This window comes from Adiantum capillus-veneris, chromosome 8, assembly GCF_014529385.1.
Source record: "Adiantum capillus-veneris isolate H3 chromosome 8, ASM1452938v2, whole genome shotgun sequence".
Lineage (NCBI taxonomy): Eukaryota > Viridiplantae > Streptophyta > Polypodiopsida > Polypodiales > Pteridaceae > Adiantum > Adiantum capillus-veneris.
The window spans coordinates 138,386,443-138,411,742 of NC_140938.1; the positions used below are offsets into that span (position 1 = coordinate 138,386,443).

At 44.2% G+C, this 25,300-nt stretch overlaps 1 protein-coding gene across 2 annotated transcripts in view; it reads left to right on the forward strand.

The window, feature by feature from the left end:
- Nucleotides 1-10,170, forward strand: part of LOC147453037 (uncharacterized) — a 35,544-nt gene extending 25,374 nt beyond the window's left edge. For both annotated transcript variants that reach the window (XM_086518561.1, XM_086518555.1), the window contains one exon: nucleotides 9,820-10,170. In XM_086518561.1, the coding sequence (XP_086374687.1) occupies nucleotides 9,820-9,824 (5 nt within the window). In that variant the 3' untranslated portion in view covers nucleotides 9,825-10,170. The remainder of the gene's footprint in view (nucleotides 1-9,819) is intronic.
- Nucleotides 10,171-25,300: the final 15,130 nt, after the last annotated feature.

A 25,300-nucleotide genomic window follows, 5' to 3' on the forward strand; every position in this document is an offset into this window, starting at 1 on the left:
TTATCATCATGAACTTGATGATATGAGAGAACAGTATGCAAATGATGAAGATTTTGCAAGGGTCTTCGAGCAGCTAATGGATGGACAACGTCATGAACACTATCTTCTCAAAGATGGGTTCATGATGATGCATGGCAGATTGTGTGTCACAAAGCCATTGCGACGCAAAGTTATGGAAGAGAGTCATGTCCCACCGTATGCAGGGCATCGTGGTATCGATGCTACAGTTAAAGCGGTAGAGACATTCTTCTATTGGCCTACATTGAGAAGGGATGTGGATGCCTTTGTGCGAGAATGCCTAATATGCCAAAAGGTCAAGTTTGACAGGCAAAAGGCACCAGGGCTATTGCAACCACTACCTATTCCAGATAAACCATGGGAAAGTATTGCTATGGATTTTATCTTTGATCTTCCGAGAACGCAGACAGGAAATGATGGTATTTGGACCATTATTTGCAGATTCAGCAAACAGGCTCATTTTATTCCTGTCAGGAAGAAGATAAAGCCAGATCAGATGGCACGCTTGTTTATGAGCAATATTTTCAAGTATCATGGCATGCCACAGTCGATTATTAGCGACCGTGATCCACGCATGACAAGTTTGTTCTGGAGAGGTTTGTTTGAGAATATGGGCACCACGCTCAAATTCTCTTCGTCATTTCATCCTCAAACAGATGGGCAGTCAGAAGAAGCAAATTCTACTGTCCTAGATCTGCTGAAGTGCTATGTGTCAGAGCATAAAGGAAAGTGGGAGCAGTATTTGCCATTGGTGGAGTATGCATACAATAATACAGTGCATTCATCAACTGGCAAGGCACCCTTTGAGATAGTTGAAGGTGGCAAGAAAGTTCCTCCCATACTGCATACAAAGGACAAGATATTTGAAGCAGATAAGTATGTTCAGGACATGGATGAAATGTACAAGAAGGTCAAAGTGGCCTTAGAAAGGACTCAGGCAAAGCAAAAGAAAGCACCTGATCGTCACCGTCGTGAAGTGGTATATTCACTTGGTGATTGGGTGCTTTTACGCTTTGAAAAGGCAAGGTTAAAGAAGATGAAGGGCAAGGAAAGACTGTTTCCAAAGCTCAGCATGCGTTACTATGGGCCTTTTCAAGTGTGCGACATAATCAGTGATGTTGCATATAGGCTGAAATTGCCTGACAGCTGGAAGATTCACAATGCGTTTCATGTGAGTCTTCTCAGACCCTATGTGGGTGATGTGCCAGAAGATATGCCAGCTGAAGATCAGCCGGAAGTCGAGGAACTTGACGAGATCTTGGTCCCTGAACAGATTTTGGCACACAAAGAAAGGAAAGTGAAAGGCAAGGTTGCTAGGCGTTACTTGGTAAAGTTCAGAAACTATCCACCAATGGATGCTAAGTGGATGGAAGAAGGTGAACTTGCAGAGTCACCAACTGTGTTATCACTTTACCTGGAAGCCTTCGATTTGCAACCTACCTTGACCCCTTGAGTTTCAAAGCTAAATGGATTGTCAGTGTGACAATGGCTTCTGAAACAAATGATGTACAAGGTATTTAAAGGAGCTCAAATCAAATACCTGTTACATGAATGTTAGAGCTGTACAGATTGTCAGTTTGGCAATTGCTCTTATGGAATGTCCAAAAGTTTGGTTAGTGCTATAGAAGTGAGTATTTCTTGTCAGTTTGTCAAGGATACAGTGATTGCTTCTATTGAAGAGTACATGTGTAACTGCATTCTTAAACTGTCGGTTTGGGTATGCTCGAAAGTGTTACGGGATCCAACGTGTACTATAAGACAGTGGCAAAATGTGCAGCTACCATTTTGTCATTGGAAAGTTAGTGACTCAAAGCAATGGCAGAGTGCGAAGCTACCACTATGTCATTGGGACAGGGTTCACACGCAGGCAATACATGAGTCGACGAGGTGTTGAATACACCAGGGTTGACAATGAGCATGTATGTGTCGTATATGTGTTGACAGGTGTTGAATACATCAGTGTTGATAGTAAGCATGTACGATATAGATGCAAACGAGGACGTTTGAGATTTCAAGAGGGGGGTATGTCACCAGCGTGTGACTACTATCTATCCTTTTTGTTGATTTCTTTCTTATTATCTATTTACTTTCACTTTTTGGAAACACCCCTCGGGAAATCTAACTGCCCTGCATTGCATAGCTAGTGTGGAACTGTCCAGAGGGAGTCCAGGCCTGAGGGCAAGAGAGCACTAAGGTTGGACAAGGACTATGGTTAGCCAAGTGGGGTCATTGACTAGCCAAAGTGGAATCCTTTGCTACAGAGGCTACATTTCAGTTTTGGATGTGGCCGCAGTGTACAAAGAGGGTCGGATGACCTAGAAAGATACAATGGCAGCATCTCCTAAAATTTAGGGAACTGCTATTTTGGGACCTGAAAATGTGTTGGCGTCATTACCTCCGGAATGACAAAGGGAACATTTTCTTACTCTGCCGTGAAGTCAACTGGGCAACCGGTTGGGATATTTTTAGGCGGCAACCCCGAAACGGGAAAATGCTTGTAAATGTGCCAAGTGGCACATTCTGGTGCAGTTTCTAATGCAAGAGAGAGTTGGCGCTGAATTTAAAGGGAAGAAGGGCTCATTTGCTGATTTTGTCACAGGTTAAGAGCTATGGAGTGCTTGCTTTCCCTCTTATGCACAGTGCGGTGCCAGGAGTGATGCCCTGCACGCTACGCACTGCCCTCTCTCTCCCCTTTGGCAGTATGTTATGCCCCTCTAGTGGGCTCTTCATTTGACCAATGTACAGTTGTGTGGGTTCATGCGCGATTGCCGAGGCAAGAGCCTCTTGCACAGGTACTGGATTAGCTAGCGGCTAATCCCCCCGCAGGTACAGGTGAATTCGGAGAGGTTTCACGCCAGAAATCTCGTCCGATTCAAAGGGCAAGTAGCCCTACAGGTGCGGGAGCTCGAGGACTTGCTAGGGATGCGACCGGCACGCGGAACGGAGCCCGAAACAGTAAATTACAGCCTGCTGTGTATTTTTGCAGGTTTAGGGTTTTGGCCCTAAACGGACCCTAATACCCCCAGGAGGTTCGGGGACGCAAGGGGACCGCTGTACAGGTGATCTGGCGCATTTTCAGGGCTGAAAACAGAGAATTCAGCGTGCTGCAGATTCTCGCCAGGTTTTGCAAAGTGCCCGTATGCGTCGGGAAAGTCAGTCAATGCGTGGGAATACTGACCGTGAAGGGTTCTAGTACAGTTATGCTACCGAAATCGGGCTGGAACAGTGGAAATTCAGCCGAGTTTGTGCGAGGCAGCTTGTAGGAACCACAGCGTTTATTCCCTCTTTTGAATAATAAAGAAATACCGAAAGGGGCGCCTAAGTTAGGGGCCAATCTGGTGTCCGTCTACTCATACAGGTGCAATCTAGCAGCCTGTATCCCTCTCCCCTTTGTTGTGTCTTGAAAGTACAGGTAAAATAGACGACTAATAATGGGTGAAAGCTAAATCAAGGTTTAAAGTAAAGTCTACCGCCCTTTTTGGATTGAACAGGCCGGTTTCAGCAAGCCCTCCTCAGCACGAATGATGAGGGGGAAGTGGGTCTTGGCATGCAAAGTGAGAGTATTAGCCTCCCAATCAATGAGAGGATTAAGCTCACGAAATCATTTAATGCCCAAAATCATATCATATCCTGAGAGAGGAGACACAAGAAATTTCCTTCTGAAAGAAACTTGTTGAATGGTAAACATCACATCAAGACACTTCTTTGTGATGAGAGAATCCATATCAAGAGCGAAGCTAGAAACCTCAAGAGGAGATTTCTGACTAACCTCCAGGCGGACTCTCTCAACAAGAGAGAGACTAATCACATCATGCATACTGCCTGGATCAAACAATATGATAAAACGCTGACCCTTTACATGACCATAACACTTCATGAGAGATTCATCAATGTGTGTGTCAGAGGCATGAGAAGATTCAGGGTGGTGTGTGATAGTTCTTGTGGTAGCTGTGGGTGCCTTTTGTTCTCTAGGTGGGGCTGTCTTAGGACAAGCCTTCTTAATGTGACCTTTGACGTGACATTGATAACATCTATCTTCTTTAGCATAAATCACTTGTTCTTCAGGCATGATGTATCCTCCTACAATTCCTTGTGCAGCTTTTTCATCAGGGGCTAGCTTAGTTGGCAGATGCTTTAGCTTTAACCTTAGATCCATTGTTAGGGTTCTTTTCAGAGGAATTAGAGGAAGAAGGGCTAGAAGAGTTACCATTCTTACCGTTCTTACCGTTCTGCATGTTCTGAGAATTCTGAGAGGTTCCATGAGAAGACTTGTTCTCCTTAGGCTTTCCCTTATTGTGCTTCATCTCCTGTGCGAGAGGAATCGCTACCGCCTTGTTGAGATCGATTGGATCGAGCACATCGACATCGTACTTGATATACTCGTCCAATCCATAAAGGAATGCCTCTTTGCGCTCATCATCTGACTTGCGTAATTGAGTACCTAGCTGCAAAACACGATTAGAGAAGGATCTACCGGCATACCATTTTGCTTGAGAGCGCGCCAATCGTTCTTCAATCTCGCTAGATACTGAGGTGGAATAAACCGTGTCTTGAGCTTGTCTTGGAAATTAGCTCAACTAAAAGAGAGGCGTGAATTCGTCAGCTTCCTCTAGGTGCGCGGCTAGCTGTGTCTCTTGTTATGCATGGTACCAATTGATGGCATCACAGGCAAGGTACATAGCTACTGTCAAAACCTTGCTATTTCCTGTCTTCTTAGTTGTCGCAAAGTAAGCATTAAATTGATGCAACCACGAATGAATAACGGTGGCATTCATCTTATCATCATACTTACTTAAAGTCAACTTCTCTGTGACTGGGTTGTTGAAATCCACCTCGTGGCTTGCGCCACTTGAGGAACTCCCATGATCTTTGGCTGATTCGGACTTCGAGGCTAGTACTTGTCGAATAAATTGTTGAGTGCGTAGTTCTCTTTGAGCTTCACGCTCGACCTCCAAGGCCACTCTTTGAGCTTCACACTCAGCCTCCAAGGCCGCGCGTCGTGCTGCCGCTTCCTCCTTTCTTTGTTCTTTTCTTTCTTTCGTTCGTCGCGTTCGCGTTCCAAAGCAATGCGAGCCGCTTCTTGTTTGGCCATCATATCCATCATCGACTTGACAATTGCCTCCATAGGATTTGGTCCACTTTGTGGCGTAGATGGCGAAGGGGGAGGGTTGAAAAAGTCTCTTGGTGGGGAGAACTCTTCGTCGCCTCTCTCATGCTCATCACCTGTATGCGAAGTATCCATTCCGCTTCGGGTGATGACCATGCACTATGATCTTTGGTTCTTAAGTCCACGAGGGACTTGGGTTCTTGAGGGTCTTGGGTTCTTGGGTTCTTGAGGGTCTTAAGGTTCTTGAGGTTTTCTTTCGCTTGCAAACCATGTTTGAGAAGGATCTTCTCTTCACCCGAGTTCTACTCTTTTCCGCGGGCGCACCCCTTGGCGGCCTTGCGCTCACACCAAGGTTTCTTTTTCCCACCTCACGTCGATTGGCCGGCCCTAAGTGCCTGCTCTCAATGAGTGAAAAGAGGCACAAGGGGAGGCTGGACAAGCCCTTCTTTCTTGGGTTTCCTGTCACTCTTCAAAAACACAATTAGGAATCGACACGCCCAAGCGAACTTGGGTTCGTGCGACCGCAACAAGAAAAAAATTTTCTTGTGATTCTTGTGGTTCTTTCCTTGAGTGATACAGAACACTTCCAAAGCTCTGATACCAATGTAAGGTGCAACGAAATGAATGTTGTTCTTTCTCAAGATGAGTGCTCCATAATGTGCTCAAGGTTCTTTTTATGTTCTTATGGAAGGTAGAGCCTTCCGTTCTTAATGAAGAGTGCTATGATCACAAACAAAGTGAATGGACACTCTGCATGTAAGTGTATAAGACTGAGAGATAGAGAGAGAAGCGAGATACGACACCAAAGACGTTGTAAAACCCTTCTCCGAGGGCCCCACTCTCGTCGGCGAGAGTGGTCTACTATTGATTGCACAAAGTGGTACAATGTTGATGCATGTGACTGATGCAAGTATAGGCTATGTAGACGATGACGACGGGGATGACTAGGCCAACAATGGGGCTGAAAATTGAAAGCTTTTGATTGCTGTCCAAAAACGCTCAAGGCTGAAATCTGCTGCAATAGAAAACACTGATTTCAAGGTTGTTTTGCACTGCTGAAAACGCAGGTTTTGCTTGCCAAAAACGCTGATATTCTTGCTGTGTTTAGGGCTGAAAATCACTGATTTGTCTGCTACGGGTAGGTGCTGAAAAACGTTGACATGGACAGCCTGCTAGCGATGATGAAAAACACTAGAAGCCCAAGGGGGTGCGGTCAGATACCTGCTGAAAAACGCCAAAGCAAGTGGAGGTTGGCGATCTTGCAAAACGCTAGGATGAGGGAGGGAAAAACGCCAAGGCAAGGGGTTGCTTGGTGGTTCTTGCTGAGTATTACCAAACGGCGAGCAAACATTATCGAGCAAAGAAAAAACCAAGCAACCTTCTCACAAACATTGGCGGCTTTGTTGTTAGCAACATCTATCAATGTTGCAACCACTTGTGAACTCTATTTGTTGCCTCCCCAATTGGTCAGTCTAGTTTTGCAAAATAGGATCGATCAAAAAGTTCACTCCATGGTCGCCCGTGAGGAAGAGCATCTCTCGATGCATTTGATAATCGAGACCCAAAAACATGGGCAATTGAAGTTTGGGTTGTAGAGTTTCAATGTAGCTAATGAGAATGCATTTTTCATTGCATTGAGCAGTGTTCCTCTCTCTTTCTCTCTCTCTCTCTTTGTGCATGCACACAAATTTTTCCATACAAAAACCTGTGTGAAATAGTCCACGCCTCCTCATCAGCGGTGGAAGTTCATTTGGTAATATTCTATAGTTGAAGCTAGCTACAACCCACTTTAATTGTAGCTGCCTGATATTTCAAAACCAGCTTGAAGTTAGTGAGCTTGCACTGTCAATGATACACACAAATGTGCACACACACATGTACATTGTTGTAGATATACATAGTGCGTGCTTATACACACTATTATACACACCTATGCCAAGAAGCCTCATGCATTGAGGTAGAATATTTTTTCTCCTTTCTCTGTTTGCCTCTTTCTTTGTGTTGGAACTTTGGGTTTTTCTTTAGTGGTAGAAGGTATATGGATAGAAAGTGGTTTTGATGAAACTGTACAATGCTTATCTTAGCCACTAATTCTTTTGGTGCTATTTAGATTGGTGACAGATAATCAATGCTTATTTGAGTGTATCTAGCTAGCTGTAGATCCTTGGTGGCACAATTGGACCTTGTGGCACAAAGAATAAAACATGTTTGTAGAACATAGAGTTGTAGAAAATGGGTTGGTTGATTTTGATCGACCTAAGTTATAAGCAGGCTCTTCAATTTTTATGGAGATAATGAGGTTTACACTGAATATGAAAAACGAAACTCTAGGACCCTTCTAGATTTCCACAGAAGCAGTTTTTAAAGAGACTAAGGAAGCTTCTAACAAGATTATTTAGAAGTCCACAATCTTTAGACATCAAATGTTTCGTAGTCATACTTGATGAAGGGACCTCTTGAAACAGTCCAAGCTGGCATGGATTGTTTCAAGAGTTTTCTTAGTTTTTGGAAGTTTGATGTCGTCACCATGCCAATTCTCTCTGTCTCTCTCTCTCATGCCAACTCTCTCTCTCTCTCTCTCTCTCTCTCTCTCTCTCTCTCTCTACCATGTGGACCAGTGTTTGATCAGAAAAGTGTACCTTAGCTTAGCCTTGAGCCAATTTTATCACTTATTTTGTGAGCACTGATGTTGAAAAATCAAAATAGTAATTGAGAAAAGTGTACCTCAGCTTAGCCTTGAGCCGATTTTATCACTTATTTTGTGAGCACTGTTGTTGAAAAATCAAAATAGCCGATTAAATGGAGGGAAGGAGGAGAAAATTCAAAATCTCAAGTTAAATTGTAAGAAAATGCCGTTATTTGGAACTTTTTGTTTGTTTGTAAAACTGATTTTCCGTGCACACTGATGCCCTCTCTCTCTCTCTCTCTCTCTCTCTCTCTCTCTCTCTCTCTCTCGCGCGCGCGCACATTCATGCTTTGCAAGTGACCTCAGAAATCGAGAAACGTCTCTCTCTCTCTACACCAGAAACTAAAAAAAAAAATATTAGAAATAGTCTGCACCGGCGCGGACTGTTTCTAGTAGTTTTTCTAGGCGTTCATGCTTTGCAGGTGACCTGAGAACTCGAGAAACCTCTCTCTCTCTCTCTACACTTCCAGTAGTTTTTTCAGGCGTTCATGCTTCGTCTCTCTCTCTCTCTCTCTCTCTCTCTCTCTCACCAAAAACTTAAAAAAAAGCTATTGGAAACAGTCCACGTTGGCGTGGACTGTTTCCAATAGTTTTTCTAGGCGTTCATGCTTTGCAGGTGACCCGAGAACTCCAGAAACCTCTACACTTCCAGTAAATTTTTTAGGAGTTCATGCTTTGCACGTGACTTGAGAACTCGAGAAACGTCTCTCTCTCTCTCTACACCAAAAACCTAAAAAAAAACTACTGGAAACAATCTGCATCGGCGCGGACTGTTTCCAGTAGTTTTTTTTAGAGTTCTCAATTGAATGCGAGAGAGAGAAAGACAGAAATAGATTTCTTGGCTCAATATAAAGAGCAGAGAATATTATCCTTTTCTTGCTCTCTCTCTCTCTCTCTCTACACCAAAAACCTTAAACAAAAAACTACTGGAAACAGTCTGCGCCGACGCGAACTGTTTCCAGTAGTTTTTTTTAGGTTTTTGGTGTAGAGAGAGAGAGAGAGAGAGAGAGAGACGTTTCTTGAGTTCTCAATTGAACGCGAGAGAGAAAGACAGAAAGAGATTTCTTGGATCAATATAAAGAGCAGAGAATATTATCCTTTTCTTGCTTTGCGCTGTTGATGCTCCAGGTGCCATGCCTGTGGAAAGTCCACTATATTACGATGACCATTATTGACATGCGCTTTGGCGACAGTCCGTCACCAATAGGCTTAAGGATGGAGTCCTTGTTGAGCTCATGAGCAGAATGCAGGTGCATCTCTCTCACATACTTCACCATAAAATGATATCCAGCTTGCGCAACCAGCGGATCTAAGAGTCCTAGACGCTTGGAAAGTGTGTGGTAGCTCTCTCAGTGCTGTAGTCCATAGATTTCTCTCTCTGTATCTTTGCACAGCTCTCTCTCTCTCTCTCTCTCTCTCTCTCTCTCTCTCTCTCTCTCTCTCTCTCTCTCCCCCCCCCGCCTTGACATCATTCACAATCAGAATAAGCTTCTACATTCTGTGGATGTCATCATCATCTTCTGCTATTTCCATCATTGAGGCCACTCCACCACTCAGCAGCTCCCGGCGGCGCAGTTTTAGTGGATCATGGGGTTTTTGCTAATGGGATACACGAGGGAGAGAGACAAAAGGAGTGTCAGTAGCACATCCAAAACCTTTAAAAAAACTCTCTTGAAACAGTCCGCGCCGGATGAGGGAGAGAGACAAAAGGAGTGTCAGCATCACGTCCAAAACCTTTAAAAAAACTCTCTTGAAACAGTTCGCGTCGGCGCGGACTGTTTAAGGAGGGTTTTTCTTTAAATTTGAGAGAGAGAGAGAGAGAGAGAGAGAGAGAGAGAGAGAGAGAGAGAGGGAGAGAGAGAGAGAGAGAGAGAGAGAGAGAGAGAGAGAGAGAGAGAGAGAGAGAGAGAGGCTTTCAACTATAGAAAATTGTGAATTATGCTTGTGGGGTTTTCAACTATAGCAAATTGTGAATTTTGCTTATGGGGTTTTTAACTACCTACTGCAGCTTAGAAGAGACCCGAGAGCACGTCCTCTGCTAATCCAGGCGAGAATGGGAGTAACGACGGAGCGGTGGCGAAGATGGCAAGTGTTATTGCATGTGGCACTGCATGGAGCATATAGCATTTCTTTGCAAACCCAAGTATACCACGTAAGTACAACATTGAAAGAGGAGACACTCTCTACTCCATTGCGAGCGCTATAATGGGGTTTCACCGTTTTAGTGCATGATTCAAAAGTTGCAAATGGATATGATGATAAAGATATTTATTCGAGTGATGTTATGAGCATACCCAAAGAAGGGTTTGAATATGTATCTCTCTCCCTTCATGGTCTACGTACCTAGGTGCATCACGTCAAGAACACCTAATTGTAACATTTTGCGGTTGGTTGGTTAGCATCCATACTTGTAAACATTTTCCAACATACTTGTAAACACTTGTAGACATAAGACTACTCAAGAAATGCATGAGAGAGAGAGAGAGAGAGAGAGAGAGAGAGAGAGAGAGAGAGAGAGTCGACATGGTGGAGACCGCCAAAACAAAACAAAAAATCTCAAATTGGTACTAAGCAAAGCTCTTGCAGACAACCATACACAACTCTTGTTGATGTTCTGAATGGTATCAACCAACATACACTACATTGCAATTCAAAAGCCTTGAAATTGATTGCTAGCTTGTAGCGCCACTCCAACACAATTGGATGCCATAGTTAGTGTCAAGCTTCTGAGACATGAGGAAGGGAAGCTCTTGTACAATGATTTCCCAAGGCAGACTACAATACCAGAAGGCTTCTAATGACGTCCAAGATTGATTGCAATACCATAAGGATTCAAAAGAATTGAGCTTCTTGCTTGTCCTACCAAAGGCATCAAAAGAGATAATATAGGTATACATCCTACGTAAAGCTTAATTGAGGGTGAGTGCTTCATATGTGAAGCTACAATCGTGACCAACTTGGCATCCATGATGCTTTCCTGGCACCCTTTGCTTTCCTCTAGTAAGACCTATCACCTTCTGAAAAGGACTAGGGTGCTTGCATGACACCATTCACTTTCCTCTAGTAAAAGATGCATGACCTACCACCTTACAGAGAGGATTAGCGTGCTTCTTTGAACAACACGGTTACCTCATATGCTATTGACTACCCTTAAAATATTCACAAATATGTCTCTCTACAAAGAGTATCATAGAGTGGTGAGTCCTATTAGTCTTTAGCCATTATTACTAGCATTGATACTTGTGGATGGGTAACAGTAGTGGGGAAGCTTAGGACTAATGAATCGACAGCTATGATGGCCAATCTAAAATGATGATGTAGGGATACCTGAGAGTAGAGAACATTTCAAATAAGTTACAGTTTGGGTAGAGAGAGAAGGGGGGCGGGGGTGTCTAGGGATAGCTAAAGTGTTTTATGTCTTTTTCTATGCAAATGCCTTTTATGGTTTTCCTTTATTTCAATCATGTTTGGATCTGCCCGGTTTTATGATTTCTCGAAAAGATTTTCTCGGAGTTTGAAATTCCCCGTTCTTGCTGAGAGAGGGGAGGACCTGTCGCCAATGGCCCACTGTTCTCCTGGCTCATCTGCTGCTTAGTGCTAACCTTGGTTTGCTTATATATTAACTTACCCAATTTGCCCTATCTACTTTTCAACAAAAATCACTTAAATTAATAAGTGAAAAATATCAAAAATAGGTAAAATAGGCTAAATGCATTGGAAAAATCCCCAAACTGATTCTGATGGGAATGCTTATGATCATGCGGTGTGCAACCAGAGAATATGCATCTATACTAAGTGACTGGGCCTGCACGGTCTACGAATAGACTCACAAAAGTGTCAGATCACTTCTAATCTAGACTAACTGGACTGATGGAACCCTGTTATCGAAGTAGCTTGTCCGCGGACACATAGGATTGGATGTGTCACGTGACACCATGCCCCCCCATTCAACAGTGCACATGTCCTCCCGTGATGGTACAGCGAAGGTCCCCAAATCTCAGCTCCATAGAGCAAGGCAGAAGCCAACAAAGTGTCAAAGAGCCAGAGCTTCGTCCGAGGCTCTGAAACTGAATATGTCAACACATCCTCTCCAATCTACCCAATGCTGCATGGGCTCTGGTCAGTCTAGTCTCTACTACTCTCCTCAATGCAAACCACTTCAAGGTAAGTGTAAGCATCTTTATACTACACTATCTCTTGGCCGTATGTGAATGCGGACGCTGACCTCCTAATCCACTGTGGGGTGGTATTAAATACCATGACCTTGGTTTTACCAAGGTTGATAGACAAACCACTTTCATGGGCGAACCTATGCATAGCATCCAAGTGACGTTGCATCCGATCCGGAGAGTCGGAGATCAACACAATATCATCAGCATATAACAATAGTGGAATCCATGTCCCTGCCAGTTGTGCACCTCTATCACCATCTCTCTCAATGTAGTCAGAAACCTCTTCCACATACATATCAAATAGAGTAGGAGAGAGCGGGCAACCCTGCTTCACCCCAATAGTGGAGTGAACCATTGTAGATAGGCCCTTTGAGGTGCATACATGACCCACTAGTGCCCTGTAGAATGCCATGACCCGCCAAATGAGCTCTGTGGGTAATCCCATATCCTGTAATCTGCGCATCAATCTAGCTCTTAGTTATGTGTCAAATGCTTTGCGGAAGTCCACAAAGCTACAATAGATCTGTCTCCCATGTGATCTGCCCTCCTCAATGATGGCTTTGAGTGTCAAGATATGGTCAAGAGTAGAAATGTCACGTGCACATCTAACCCTATGTGAACGTGGACAAGCTACTTCATGACATGGGTTCAGTTCAGTTAGCTTAGGAATTCTTCTGGCACCTTTGTGAGTCTGTTCGCAGACCGTGTATGTCCAGACACTTAGAGTAGATGCATATCCTCTGGTTGCACATAGCATTATCCTCAGCATTACCATCAGAATCCATCAGGAGCATTTTACAAGGCAAAAAACCTATTTTTCCTATTTTAGTCAATTTTCACTTATTATTATTAAGTGACTTTTGTTGGGAAACTGGGTAGGGCAATTTGGCCAAGTGACTATATAAGAAATACCACTTGCAAGTAGAAGAGGTAGTAGACCACAGTGAAAGTGCAACTTCCTAGCAAGACCAGTCTGAAGGCCTAGCGTTTTCAAGCCAGCGTTTTCTTCAAGTGCAGATTCAGCCTAGCGTTTTGCACTTGCAGTAGCCTGGCGACAGCAGATCACAGATCAACCCTAGCGTTAGCAGAAACAACAGAAACATCCCTAACAATTTTAGACAGCATTTTCAGCCTAGCGTTTTTGCGGATTTTTGGCGTCATCAGCTTCTCTGCATCAGCGTTTTTAGTTTTCAGCGTATAGACTCCGCACCACAAGTCCCGAACCTCGCAGATCTCCCCTTCCCGCAGCAAATCCTTGCCGCACGGTCAGATCAGAAAGAGTTTGCAGATTCAGCCCAGAAAAACGCAAATTTCAGCATCTGCGTTCTCAGCGCGTTGTCGTCGCATCGTCGTCATTGCCGTCGTCACCGACATAGATTCAGAATTCAACAGATAAAGATTTGTAGATTTCAGCCATTAGCGTTGTGAGATTTCAACCCGTCTCATCGCCGTCGACATCGTCGGCAAGTCTAAAGCATTGTAGAGATTTGTGCAATCAATAGTAGACAGCTCTCGCCATAGAGAGTGGGGCCTTCGGAGGAGGGTTTGACAACATTTTTTGTGTTGTATTCTTCTCTCTCTATCTCTCTGTCTCAGCACCTTCATTCACAGTGTTTGACACTTTGTTTGTGATCATTTGCACTCTCTCACTAAAGGAACGGAATGCTCTCCCTTCTGTAAGTAAAAGGAACCCTTGAGCACAGTTCCGATCACTCATCTTGAGCAAAGTTCAACATTCACAATTGCTACACCTTACATTGGTATCAGAGCTTTGGCAGTGTCCTGTATCACTCAAGGAATGAACCACAAGAAATTTTTTTGCTTGTTGCGGTCGCATGTAACCCAAGTCTTCTTGGGCGTGTCGGTTCCTAATCGTGTTTTTGAAGAGTGACAGGAAACCCAAGAAAGAAGGGCTTGTCCACCCTCCCTTTGTGCCTCTTTTCATTCATTGAGAGAGGATCGTGCACTTCGCGAGCGGCCAATCGATGTGAGGTGGAAAAAAGAAACTTTGGTGTGAGCGCAAGGCCAGTTCCTTTAAGTCACTCATTTATGTAAGTCAGTAATTTCTTCACTTGAGAGACTAAATAAATTGTCCCTAGACCTCCTAAAGATGGCGGTTGAATTTAAGAAAGGATATGCTAAGCAAGAGGTAGATGCTAGCAAGTCGAGGTGAGAACCAACTCCTGCATGCGTTGGTCTCTCTACACCTCACGCTCTAATTCCAAGGCCACTCGACTTTCTTCGGCCGCTATTCGTTGGGCTTCGCGTGATTGCTCAAGCTCTTGCTCGACAGGTGCCTTTCTTTCTTCGGCCGCCAAGCGCGTTGCTCAGCTCACGCTCCAAGGCTACCTTTCTTTTTTCTTTTCTTTCTTCGCGTTCGTGATCCAATTTTGCTTTTCGTTCTTCGTGCTTGCGATCCAATTCTTCTTTTCGTTCCTCGGCCGCCAAGCGCGCTTGTTCATGCTCGCGATCCAAGGATGCATGTCTGACTTGGCGCTCGCGCTCCTTGATATCACGTTGCACTTCTTGTTGTAATATCGTGTCCATCATCCTCTTGACCAAAGCCTCCATAGGATTTGGTACAATCCTTGGCGTAGATAGGGAGGGGGGAGGGTCAAAAAAACCTCATGGTGGGAAAATTTCTTCTTCGCCACTTTCATGCTCATCTCCTTCATGCGAAGTATCCATTCCCCTTTGGGTGATGACCATACACTGAAGTCTTGGGTTCTGAAGCTCACAAGGAGCTTGGTTTCTTGTGGTTCTTGGTTCTTGAGGATCTTGAGTCTTGAGGTTCTTGAGGTTCTTCTTTCACTTGCAATATGTGTTAGAGATCGAGCCTATCAAAGAAGTTGGTAGTTCATCAAGGAGCACAAGCAGAGATTCGGACTCCAACAACCTCGTCACAGAAAAGCTGACATTCAGTAAGTATGATGATATAGAAAACTGTTTTGGCCATAACTTGAGCTACCAATTCGGATTCAAAAACCTTTTTTTATCAAAACAATATCTAGAATAGCTTTTGAAAACGTTGTTTAAGGCCTCAAAATTCATCCGGAAGTTAGGGGTATCTTAAACTAACGATCTGAGAGAATTGTGAGGAAATGGTCGCGGTTTTGGACATAGTTTCGACTTTTCCCTAACCAAAGCACTTGAACCTTGGGGAATTCATTCTATATACAAAACGAGATGCCGCCTACAAGGAAAAAACTTTGATAAAACCCCTATATACGACTCATATTAGGGAATATGGCCTCCCTTTCTACGCTTATATGACAATCAATGAAGAAAACTGTTATACCTCTATTTTACATATAAAATTTAGATCTCACGTGATCTGACGGAGTAAAACTAGTCAAAGAGTGTGTAGCATAGTGACCGGCAATGTACTAAGGAACCACTTCTATTGATAACTAGATGTATCCTCAATGTGTCTTAGTTTGACTTTCAAACTATATGCCCAATCAGCATACACTGGCTACTTATCCAATTCTAACCCATCCAAACCTGGTGTAAATCAACCCTTGACCTGCTCCAAATCAGTCCTTATCTATGACTGGCTTGATGCAAAATTTGATGTGTGACCTGAAAAAAAACTTCCCCTAAATTCATTCGAGTTCTAGTGCACATTGGTGATCAATCGTTACAAGTAATCAACCCGAGTCGAGTCCCCCCCCCCCCCCCCCCCATAAATATGATACCCCCTTCCTTATTTTTAAGCTTGGGAGATAAATTATTGGGGGCCTGCCCCTAAATTATACACTTATGTAACTTGTAAAAAAAACCCCCTCCCCTGCACTTACGTGGTGCAATACGTTTTGCACGATAAATCCCTCAGGACTTGAACACATTGGCATAAGTCTTCTTACATCAAGCTAGAGATGTTAAGTCCAAAGATCATGTCCTCTTTAGATTCAAACTCAACTTACACAAGCTTCGAGATCCCAATGATAGAGGAGCATCCACCCACAATGGATCTTTCAAACTTGTAGTTGATACATACCAATTTTGTTGAGAGAGTTCGAACAAAAAATCATGAGACTGAAGGACTATATAGATACATTGATAGCAATGAGGCAACCTTTATAGGTGCTTAGAGCCACACTTGAAGAGCTAACGGATTATAAACTCTTATATGTTTGTGCATACAGAGTCGACTGTCAATGGAAATATGTAGTTGTGACAAGTATGGACGAGAGTACAAAGTTGTAGAAAGCACAAATCCACGGAATGCATTAGAAATGGGTGGATTTTTGGTCAATGAAGGACCACATATACCTCCACCAAATACAAGAATTCCAAAAAGTGAGCCACGTGGATTCCCTTCTAGAGAAATAACAAGAGATGAAATGATCACAGAGATGGTAGACATGCCTTCTCAAGGACCAATCTCCAATAGAACGACCAATCCCTTTGAAGAAGAATCTAGGCATAGTAGAAGGCCTGAAGGGAGAGAAGAATTGAGAGAGTCTATGGTTAGACTTGTAGACAATCGGCGAGTTAGACCATCCCACATCCAAAAACGGGTAAATAGAAAAACTCCGAAGATAAATATCTGAGAGATCATGTAGCGGCTTTTAGAAGAGTAATTATAGCAGAGGAAGTTTTGGATTTTGCAACACAATTTGCTGCATTTAGACTAACTCTGAAAGATGACGTGGCTACATGGTTCAACTCAATGGAAAGACGTTGTCAGGACTTTTTTGGAGCAAGGGATTGCGCATATGTACATACCCATGCATGGAGCATCAAATAAAGTATTGCCCATTTTCCAGAGCCAGGTGGTTACGTGGGGCCCACATGTGTACAGGTAGGACACCATGTACATAGTGCATCGATTTTCATCATTACTAGTACCATTGTGTTTTTCTACAATAAGGAGGAGTTGGTAGCGCGTAAAACTTCTCGAGGAAGCTATCCGCGGGCCGACGACGTGAGGTTAGCAGGTGCGTCAGATGGCATCTAGTGGCGTCAGGAGGGCGAACGAGGTCAATATTTGCACGCAGATGAGGACAGACACAACGTGGGTGTTTGCTTGTGAGAATTATGCAGAAAGGTCATCATGAGGACCTTTTTTTGGGGCCACTTCACGTGATGGCGAGGTGCATTATTGGAAAAAAGCTGAGTGCCAGGTGTGCGAATGATGCAAAAAGGTGACAACTATGCACTGCGAGGTCAGTTTTTGGCCTGTTCGGGGTCCGTTTGAGGTCATCTAAAAGGCCAAGGGTGCCCAGCTAAAAAAGCTAAGTGTGGGAACTGAAAAAACTGAGAGAAGACCAGAAAAAAACGTGGAGAAGAGAGGAGGAACAGCCGCAGCTGTGTTTTTGCTCATTTTGGAGCTTGTTTTGGCTGTAAACTGCTCATCCGAGGTCGGATTTGAGCACTTTGACATTGTAGACTGGGGTTTTGGGCCGTTCCGGACGCGATGGCGCTGTCCATTTTGCCAAATTCCTCACTCTTTTCCTGCTGTTTTTCTGTGTAAGTTTCTCCTATGAGCGAAGTTTCTGCTCCAGTTTGTGATTGTATCTGGCTTATTTTACCCATATTGTGTGAGCTGTTTGCCCCATTGGTGTTGGCCCAAGCTCATTTGTATCTAAACATCAGAAATTCTCCTCTTTTGAGCTGAGTTTTTTGGGTGTGTGTGTGTGTGTGTGTGTCTGTGTGGAGTGGGCAAGTGGATAGTCTCTCTCCTCTCACTCCAGAGGTGTGTTCCCTGTCTCGGCCAGGTGTGTTGTGTAAGCCGAGTGGTGCCCCATAGTGTGTGTGTGTATCTTCCCAAGAGTGTGTGTCGGGTCGTTATAGAGGCGCTGTGTGTGTTTTCATCCCGCCCACATTCTTTTGGCGCCCCCACGGAGGATCTTCTTCGAGTACCTTCTGCTTCGAGCTTCGAGCTTCGAGCTTCGGGATTACAGGTTGCAGGTTGCAGATTACAGGTTACAGGAACAGGGACGGGGACAGGTACAGGTGATTCACACAGGTACAGGTAGCTGGAGTACAGTGATGTCACTTGCAGTTGTTGTGGGAATGCATCACTTGGCGCCTATTTGAGCGCATTGTCTGTTGGATTGTACGTTACTTGTGGAAACTGCCATTGTACGCCTTTGTGGAGCCATATATGGTTTTATTTGGCAGTCCCAGCCATTTCTGAGACTTGGTCTGGAAGATAGTCATTTCTGAGACTTGACTATACGCGATTTGCATTAGCTTTCGTGTGAGGGTCGATAGCGTGAGGTTTTTATTGAGCTGGGGGATTCTCAAATGTGGAGATCCTTTCGGTGATACAGGTAGCTGGAGCACCCTTTTCGTGACCTCGCCATAGGCTATGAACTAGTGAGTCCTACTTGATGCTCGGGTTCTATTGTTGACAGTTTATGCGTACATAGACAGTCTATATTTTGGGTTCCTACTGCTCTACTTCTGGGGAAACTCTGTCGAAATTTTCCCAAGTTATGATGGCTGGTTTTTTGGTATTTTGAGCCATTTATGCTGTTATGCTGCTGAAATTTTGGCAAAATCAGAGGTTGAGTCAGGTGTGCCTTCTTGGGAGCTTCATGGTTGGCTTTAATGGATGATCAAAATGGCCCTCAGTTCACTCCTTTTCATTTAACTCAAAGAATTCAGATTAATGTTCATGTGTTTAGGAAGATCTTTTTCCAGCAGCGCATAGTCTTTATGTTTGGGCCAAGAAGATTGAGAGAGATCCTGGAATGTCCTTTGCCTGTTGTCATTCCGATGATCAACTATGAAAACTCATTTGATGTGCATGTGTTTGTTCTCATCTAAAGCTGAGCTCCATTGAAGTTTCTGGGGATTGGGTAGTGAAAAGTTTTGGGTTCTTGCACGTGTGTTTGAAGGGGTTCTCTAGCCATGGCTTTCTCTTATCCGGAGTTTCATGGAAGAAGTGATGAAGATGTGGAGGACTTTCTGGAAAAGATGGAGGTTGCCTGCATTAGCAACCAGATTCATGACCCTACGCAAATGTTACGCCTTCTCCAAATTTGTTTGAAGAGTGATGCACGAGCTTGGTCCAAAGCATTTGAAGAGGAGTTGCGTATGGCTGATCCACCTATAAGATTGAGTTGGGACAATCTAAGGCATGGATTGGAAGTGGAGTTTGTGAAGATAGAATATCTTGACAAAGTGTGGCAAGAAGTACAGGCTTTGGTACAAAAGGAAGGTGAGCCAGTAGATGTGTACATACGAAAGTTTTCATTGGCATGGGAGCGAATGTGCAAGGCTTTAGCACCACAGGTACCCCCGCCTGACATGATGAAGAAGGACAGGTTCTTGGCTGGTCTTTGGGAGAATATACGTTGGAGAGTAGAGCTAAAGAAGCCTAGGACATATGAAGATGCACTAGAGGTAGCAAGGAACAAAGAGTGGAAGCTGAGAAAAATGAGCCAGTTAGGGGTGGAGTCTTTGCCAATGAGGTCTGAATTTCAGCCTATAGAGTCTTTACAAGGGCGCATGTCAGGGGTTCATCATGAACCAGTGGTTCCTGTTACTACTCAGGTTATGCCAGCAGTGGTCACTACAGCAGTGCAAGATGATGGCCTAAGGCAAGACATGAGGCAAGTGGTTGATTTGATGAAGAATCTCAGCCTAAACATGCTAGGTCAAGTGGGAAATAATCGAGGTCGAGGGCGGTTTGCAAATCAGCCAGCAGGTGAAGAAAGACCTAGGAATGGTGCTAGACAAAGTAATAGTAGGTTTTGGAGGCAGACGCCCACATGTTATAATTGTGGAGAGTTGGGTCACATCAGCCCGCAATGTGATAAGCCACCAAGGATGGGGGGAGACATGTATCCATTGCCAAGACAGGTGCTAACTAGGTCAAATGATTATGGCATCGAAATTAAGGGAGACGAAGGAACCAGTGGACTGACCCAGGAGGAAAAAGGGAAGACAAAAGTGCTAAGTGTAGTCACCTTGGAGAAGGCATCAAAGCTAGAGGATACATTAGTGATGCCTATTGGGAAGAGGACCACAGAGGATAAGGAAGGAAGAAGTGCCCCAGGTCCTAGTAAGAAGAAAGGAAAGAGCCATGAAGGCGAGGATGTCAAGGCCAAGAGGAAAAGGAGAGCTCGTCGAAAGTTTCATGTTTCAGATTTTCCACTAGGGGATGGGCAATTAAGCTATGACTTGAAGGAGGATCTGACGAGCAGGAAGGCAGATGTTACTTTTGGGCAGCTTATAGAGATGGTGCCTAAGCTAAAGCGACAGTGGAAGAGGATGGTTAACCCAATGGAGAAAGAGCCAGAGAGAGGTTCAGTGAAGGTGTTGGCAATGGACGAGCTACCAGACATTTGTCCAATAGTAGATGTGTGGCATAAAAGGAAAAATTTGGGACAAGGTTATGTGGATGGCGGAGCCCAAATATGCGTCATAACACACTCATGCGTTGAGAAGATGGGTCTCACAGTGGCTGGGGTGTCAGGTTTTCGGATCAGATTGGCAAACCATCAAAAAGTAAAATGCTTGGGTGTTGTAAAGAGCTTAGAAGTGGAGGCATATGATGCAAAGGCAGTGGTTGATTTTCATGTGATGCCAGCAGGGTTGGGAGCATATCCTATTATACTGGGCAGACCATGGTTACGTGCAGTGGGAGCTGTTCAAGATTGGCGACATGGTACGATTAGCCTCTATGGAAAGACAGGTACCAAGAAGCTTTATAATATGGACACAAGGAAACGATTAGAGGAGCTTTATGAAGATGAGGATGAGTCTAGTGATGAAGACTCTTCCACGGTGACAGATGAGGACAGTGATAGCACTACCAGCAGTGATGAAGATGCTGATGTTGCATTTCTTTTGATGGATAAAGAAATCCAGGAGTGTGGTTTAGTCGCATTTGCGAATGAGGTTGAAGATGAAAGTGAAGGGCCTTATGAAGTGATTGAAGGGCTGATGCAAACCAAGGTTGAGTTGTCAAAGAAGCAGGAATTGATGACACAAATGATCAGTGGAGACCTCTCAGCTATGGAGAAGGATATATATTTGCATATGCTGGCTAGTTTTCCTGATTTGTTCATTACTTCATATGAAGAGATCAGAGGGTTCAAGGGTGAAGAGATGCATATAGAGCTGAAAGAAGGTGCTAAGCCAGTGCGGCAAAGGCTAAGAAGGATGGGTCAAGAGCAAATGGAAGCCTTGCGGGTAGAGGTGGACAAGTTATTGAAGGCAGGGTTCATAGTCCCTGTGGAGACCACAGAATGGGTGAGTCCAGTTGTAGTCAGTCCAAAGAAGGATGGGAAGTGGAGAATTTGTGTGGATTTTAAACCCTTAAACGTAGCCACTAAGAAGAACCCATATCCTCTTCCATTCATCGATCAGATCTTGGATTCAGTGGCAGGTTATGAGAGGTACAATGTGTGTGATGGTTTTTCAGGCTATTTTCAATTGAAGATTGCTCTTAAAGACCGCACAAAGACAACTTTCATTACGCCATGGGGCTGCTATTGCTACACAGTATTGCCATTTGGGTTGTCAAATGGACCTTCCTTCTATCAAGAGAGAGCAAATTGGGTGTTGGAACCATTCATTGGTAGTTGTGTTAAAGCTTTTATGGATGACTTCTGTGTCTATAGCAGTAGGGCTGAACACCATGAGAAGCTGCAGATGGTATTCGCTAGATATGATGAATGTGGAGGACAACTAAATCCAAAGAAATGTCATCTAGCACAGCCAAGGGTGAAGCTATTGGGCCATATGGTGTCAGAAAATGGCATTGAGGCTGATCCAGATAAGGTGAAGTCTATTATTCTTCTTCCATCACCTATGAGTACGAAGCAATTGGCAACCTTTATACACAAAGTGAAGTACATGGCACGGTTTATTCCATTGTCTTCGCAGCTTCTTTATCCATTACAGCAAGTGGCAAAGCATGATCCATTGCAATGGGATGACAAGTGTGAAGAAGTGTTTCAAGAGGTGAAAGAGGTGTTAGGGGGGTTGTCAGCCATGCAGGCTCCTGATGGGAGAAAGTTTTTTATGTAAATCCATCAGTAGGGGATGATGCCATTGGAGCCATGCTATTGCAAAAGGGGAAGGGCAGCCATTATATGAGGCCAGTGTATTGTGCAAGCCGAGTGAAGATGGTAGCGGAGAGAAAGTTATCGGAAGTAGAGCTAGTGATGGCTAGTGTAATATTTGCTTGTCGACGATTTCGTCATTACTTGCTACCACGGCCTTTTGTTTTCTTGACGAGTTATGCCTTTTTGCCACAGTTAATTAATGGTATTAACATGTCAAATGTGGTGAAGAAATGGGTAATTGAGCTGCAAGAGTTTGAGTTCTCTTTTCTAGTGGAAGATAGTACAAGGGCTACCCTAGCTGATTTGTTGACCTACAAGGAGAATCCCCTTATTGTTAAGGAAGAGGTGGTGAGAAAGGTAGTTGAAGAAGTGCCACAGATCAGCAATGCACGTGTGTTGTTCTTTGATGGTTCATACAGAAAGAGCCATGATGCAGCTTCAGGGGGTATAGCACTTTATGATCCAGAGGGGAAGCTAGTATGCAAGAGAGGGTTCAAATTGGATGCTCATAGTAACAATGAGGCTGAATATGCTACATTGGAAGCCGGATTACACATTTGTTTGAAGCATGGGGTTCGAAGGTTGAGCATAAAAGGTGATGCCTTGTTAGTGGTGAAGCAAGTGTTGGGTGTGTGGAAGAGCAAGAACACCTCATTGAAGGAAATGTGCTTCAGAATTAAAGGCCTGTTAAAAAAGTTTGAAGCATGGAGTATCAGACACATTGAACGTGCTCTAAATGGAGAGGCACATGAAGCAGCTCAAGGCATGATTGGGGAGCTATTTGTGTTGAGGACCACTTTACCTCTTTATCATGGCCGGGAAAGTTTGGCTCAAGAAGAGGAGTTTTTGCTAACAGGAATCATTCCAAAGGAGATTCAGAAGTCTAAGAAGTATGGCTTTGTGCGTAGAGCATACAGGTACAAATTGATTGGTGATGTCTTATACATGAAAGGGGCTGATCTCGTGTTGAGACGTGTACCTTGGCGGGAGGAGCTTTACAGAGTGTTGGAAGAGAATCACGAAGGCGCATGTGGTGGCCATTTTGCTCTAAAGATCACCTTGCATAAGATTTTGCAAGAGGGGTATGTATGGCCTAGTTTGCACAAGGATGTTCACCATTGGTGTAGGTCTTGCAATAGGTGTTAAGCATTTGGAAAGAGAGTGTTGAAGCCAGAGCTACGAAAAACCATTATGGCGTTTGATGTGTTTGAAAAGTGGGGAATTGATGCAATAGGCCCGTTACCTATCACAAGCAGGGGCAAAAGCTATATTTTGACGGCAATGGACTATCTCTCTAGATGGGCAGAGGCTATAGCAGTAAAACAGATCACTGCAAAGGATGTGGCAAAATTTGTGTATGATGAAATATGTTGCAAGTTTGGGGTGCCACTGGAGTTACTTTCAGATAAGGGGCCTGGCTTTAGAGCTAAACTGCTAGATTTTTTATGTGCAAAGATGAAGATTAGGCACCAGCATACCACTCCTTATTACCCGCAGTGTAATGGCTTGAATGAAAGATTCAATGGTGAGTTGGTACAGATTCTTTCGAAAGTGACAGAGCACCAAGGAAAGAATTGGGATTTGGAATTGCCTAGTGCATTATGGGCTTACCGTACTTCGGTGAAGACAGGTACAGGGTTTACTCCATTTCATTTGGTGTATGGAAAGGAAGCACTATTGCCTGTGGAGGTAGAGTTGCCTGCGGTCAAGATGTTAGAGAAGTTGCTTGGGCCGCCTAGTGATGCATTCAAAGAGAGGCTCTTGCAGTTACAAGAGGTCCAGTTGGATAGGATGAGCGCATTGGAGCATTATGGGCAGATGCAGGATAAGGCTTTGACAAAGATAAATGAAAAGGTCAAAAGTAAGGGTATCAAGCAACATGACTTGGTTTTGCGCTACAACAGTAAGCTGGACAACACCTTCCAAAAGAAGTTTCAAATTAAGTGGGAAGGCCCTTTCAAGGTAGTAGAGTGTTTTCCAAATGGCACATATCAGCTGGCTAACCTGGATGGTGTTCTACATAAGTCAAGGGTAAATGGATTGCGTCTTAAATTGTATCATGCTAGATTGATGATGGTGGAGCAAGATGAACTGTTTGTGGAGCAAGCAATGTTGGTGAAGGATCAAGAGACATGTGATGCGGCGAGTCTCATATCGCTCTTTGCTGCTGCTGATCATGAATGATCTAGCAGGCTAGGGGATGGGCAAATTATGTCAGGAGTTTTTTGGAGCAAGGGATTGCGCATATGTACATACCCATTCATGGTGCATCAAATAAAGTATTGCCCATTTTCCAGAGCCAGGTGGTTACGTGGGGCCCACATGTGTACAGGTAGGACACCATGTACATAGTGCATCGATTTTCATCATTACTAGTACCATTGTGTTTTTCTACAATAAGGAGGAGTTGGTAGCGCGTAAAACTTCTCGAGGAAGCTATCCGCGGGCCGACGACGTGAGGTTAGCAGGTGCGTCAGATGGCATCTAGTGGCGTCAGGAGGGCGAACGAGGTCAATATTTGCACGCAGATGAGGACAGACACAACGTGGGTGTTTGCTTGTGAGAATTATGCAGAAAGGTCATCATGAGGACCTTTTTTTGGGGCACTTCACGTGATGGCGAGGTGCATTATTGGAAAAAAGCTGAGTGCCAGGTGTGCGAATGATGCAAAAAGGTGACAACTATGCACTGCGAGGTCAGTTTTTGGCCTGTTCGGGGTCCGTTTGAGGTCATCTAAAAGGCCAAGGGTGCCCAACTAAAAAAGCTAAGTGTGGGAACTGAAAAAACTGAGAGAAGACCAGAAAAAAACGTGGAGAAGAGAGGAGGAACAGCCGCAGCTGTGTTTTTGCTCATTTTGGAGCTTGTTTTGGCCGTAAACTGCTCATCCGAGGTCGGATTTGAGCACTTTGACATTGTAGACTGGGGTTTTGGGCCGTTCCGGACGCGATGGCGCTGTCCATTTTGCCAAATTCCTCACTCTTTTCCTGCTGTTTTTCTGTGTAAGTTTCTCCTATGAGCGAAGTTTCTGCTCCAGTTTGTGATTGTATCTGGCTTATTTTACCCATATTGTGTGAGCTGTTTGCCCCATTGGTGTTGGCCCAAGCTCATTTGTATCTAAACATCAGAAATTCTCCTCTTTTGAGCTGAGTTTTTTGGGGGTGTGTGTGTGTGTGTGTGTGTCTGTGTGGAGTGGGCAAGTGGATAGTCTCTCTCCTCTCACTCCAGAGGTGTGTTCCCTGTCTCGGCCAGGTGTGTTGTGTAAGCCGAGTGGTGCCCCATAGTGTGT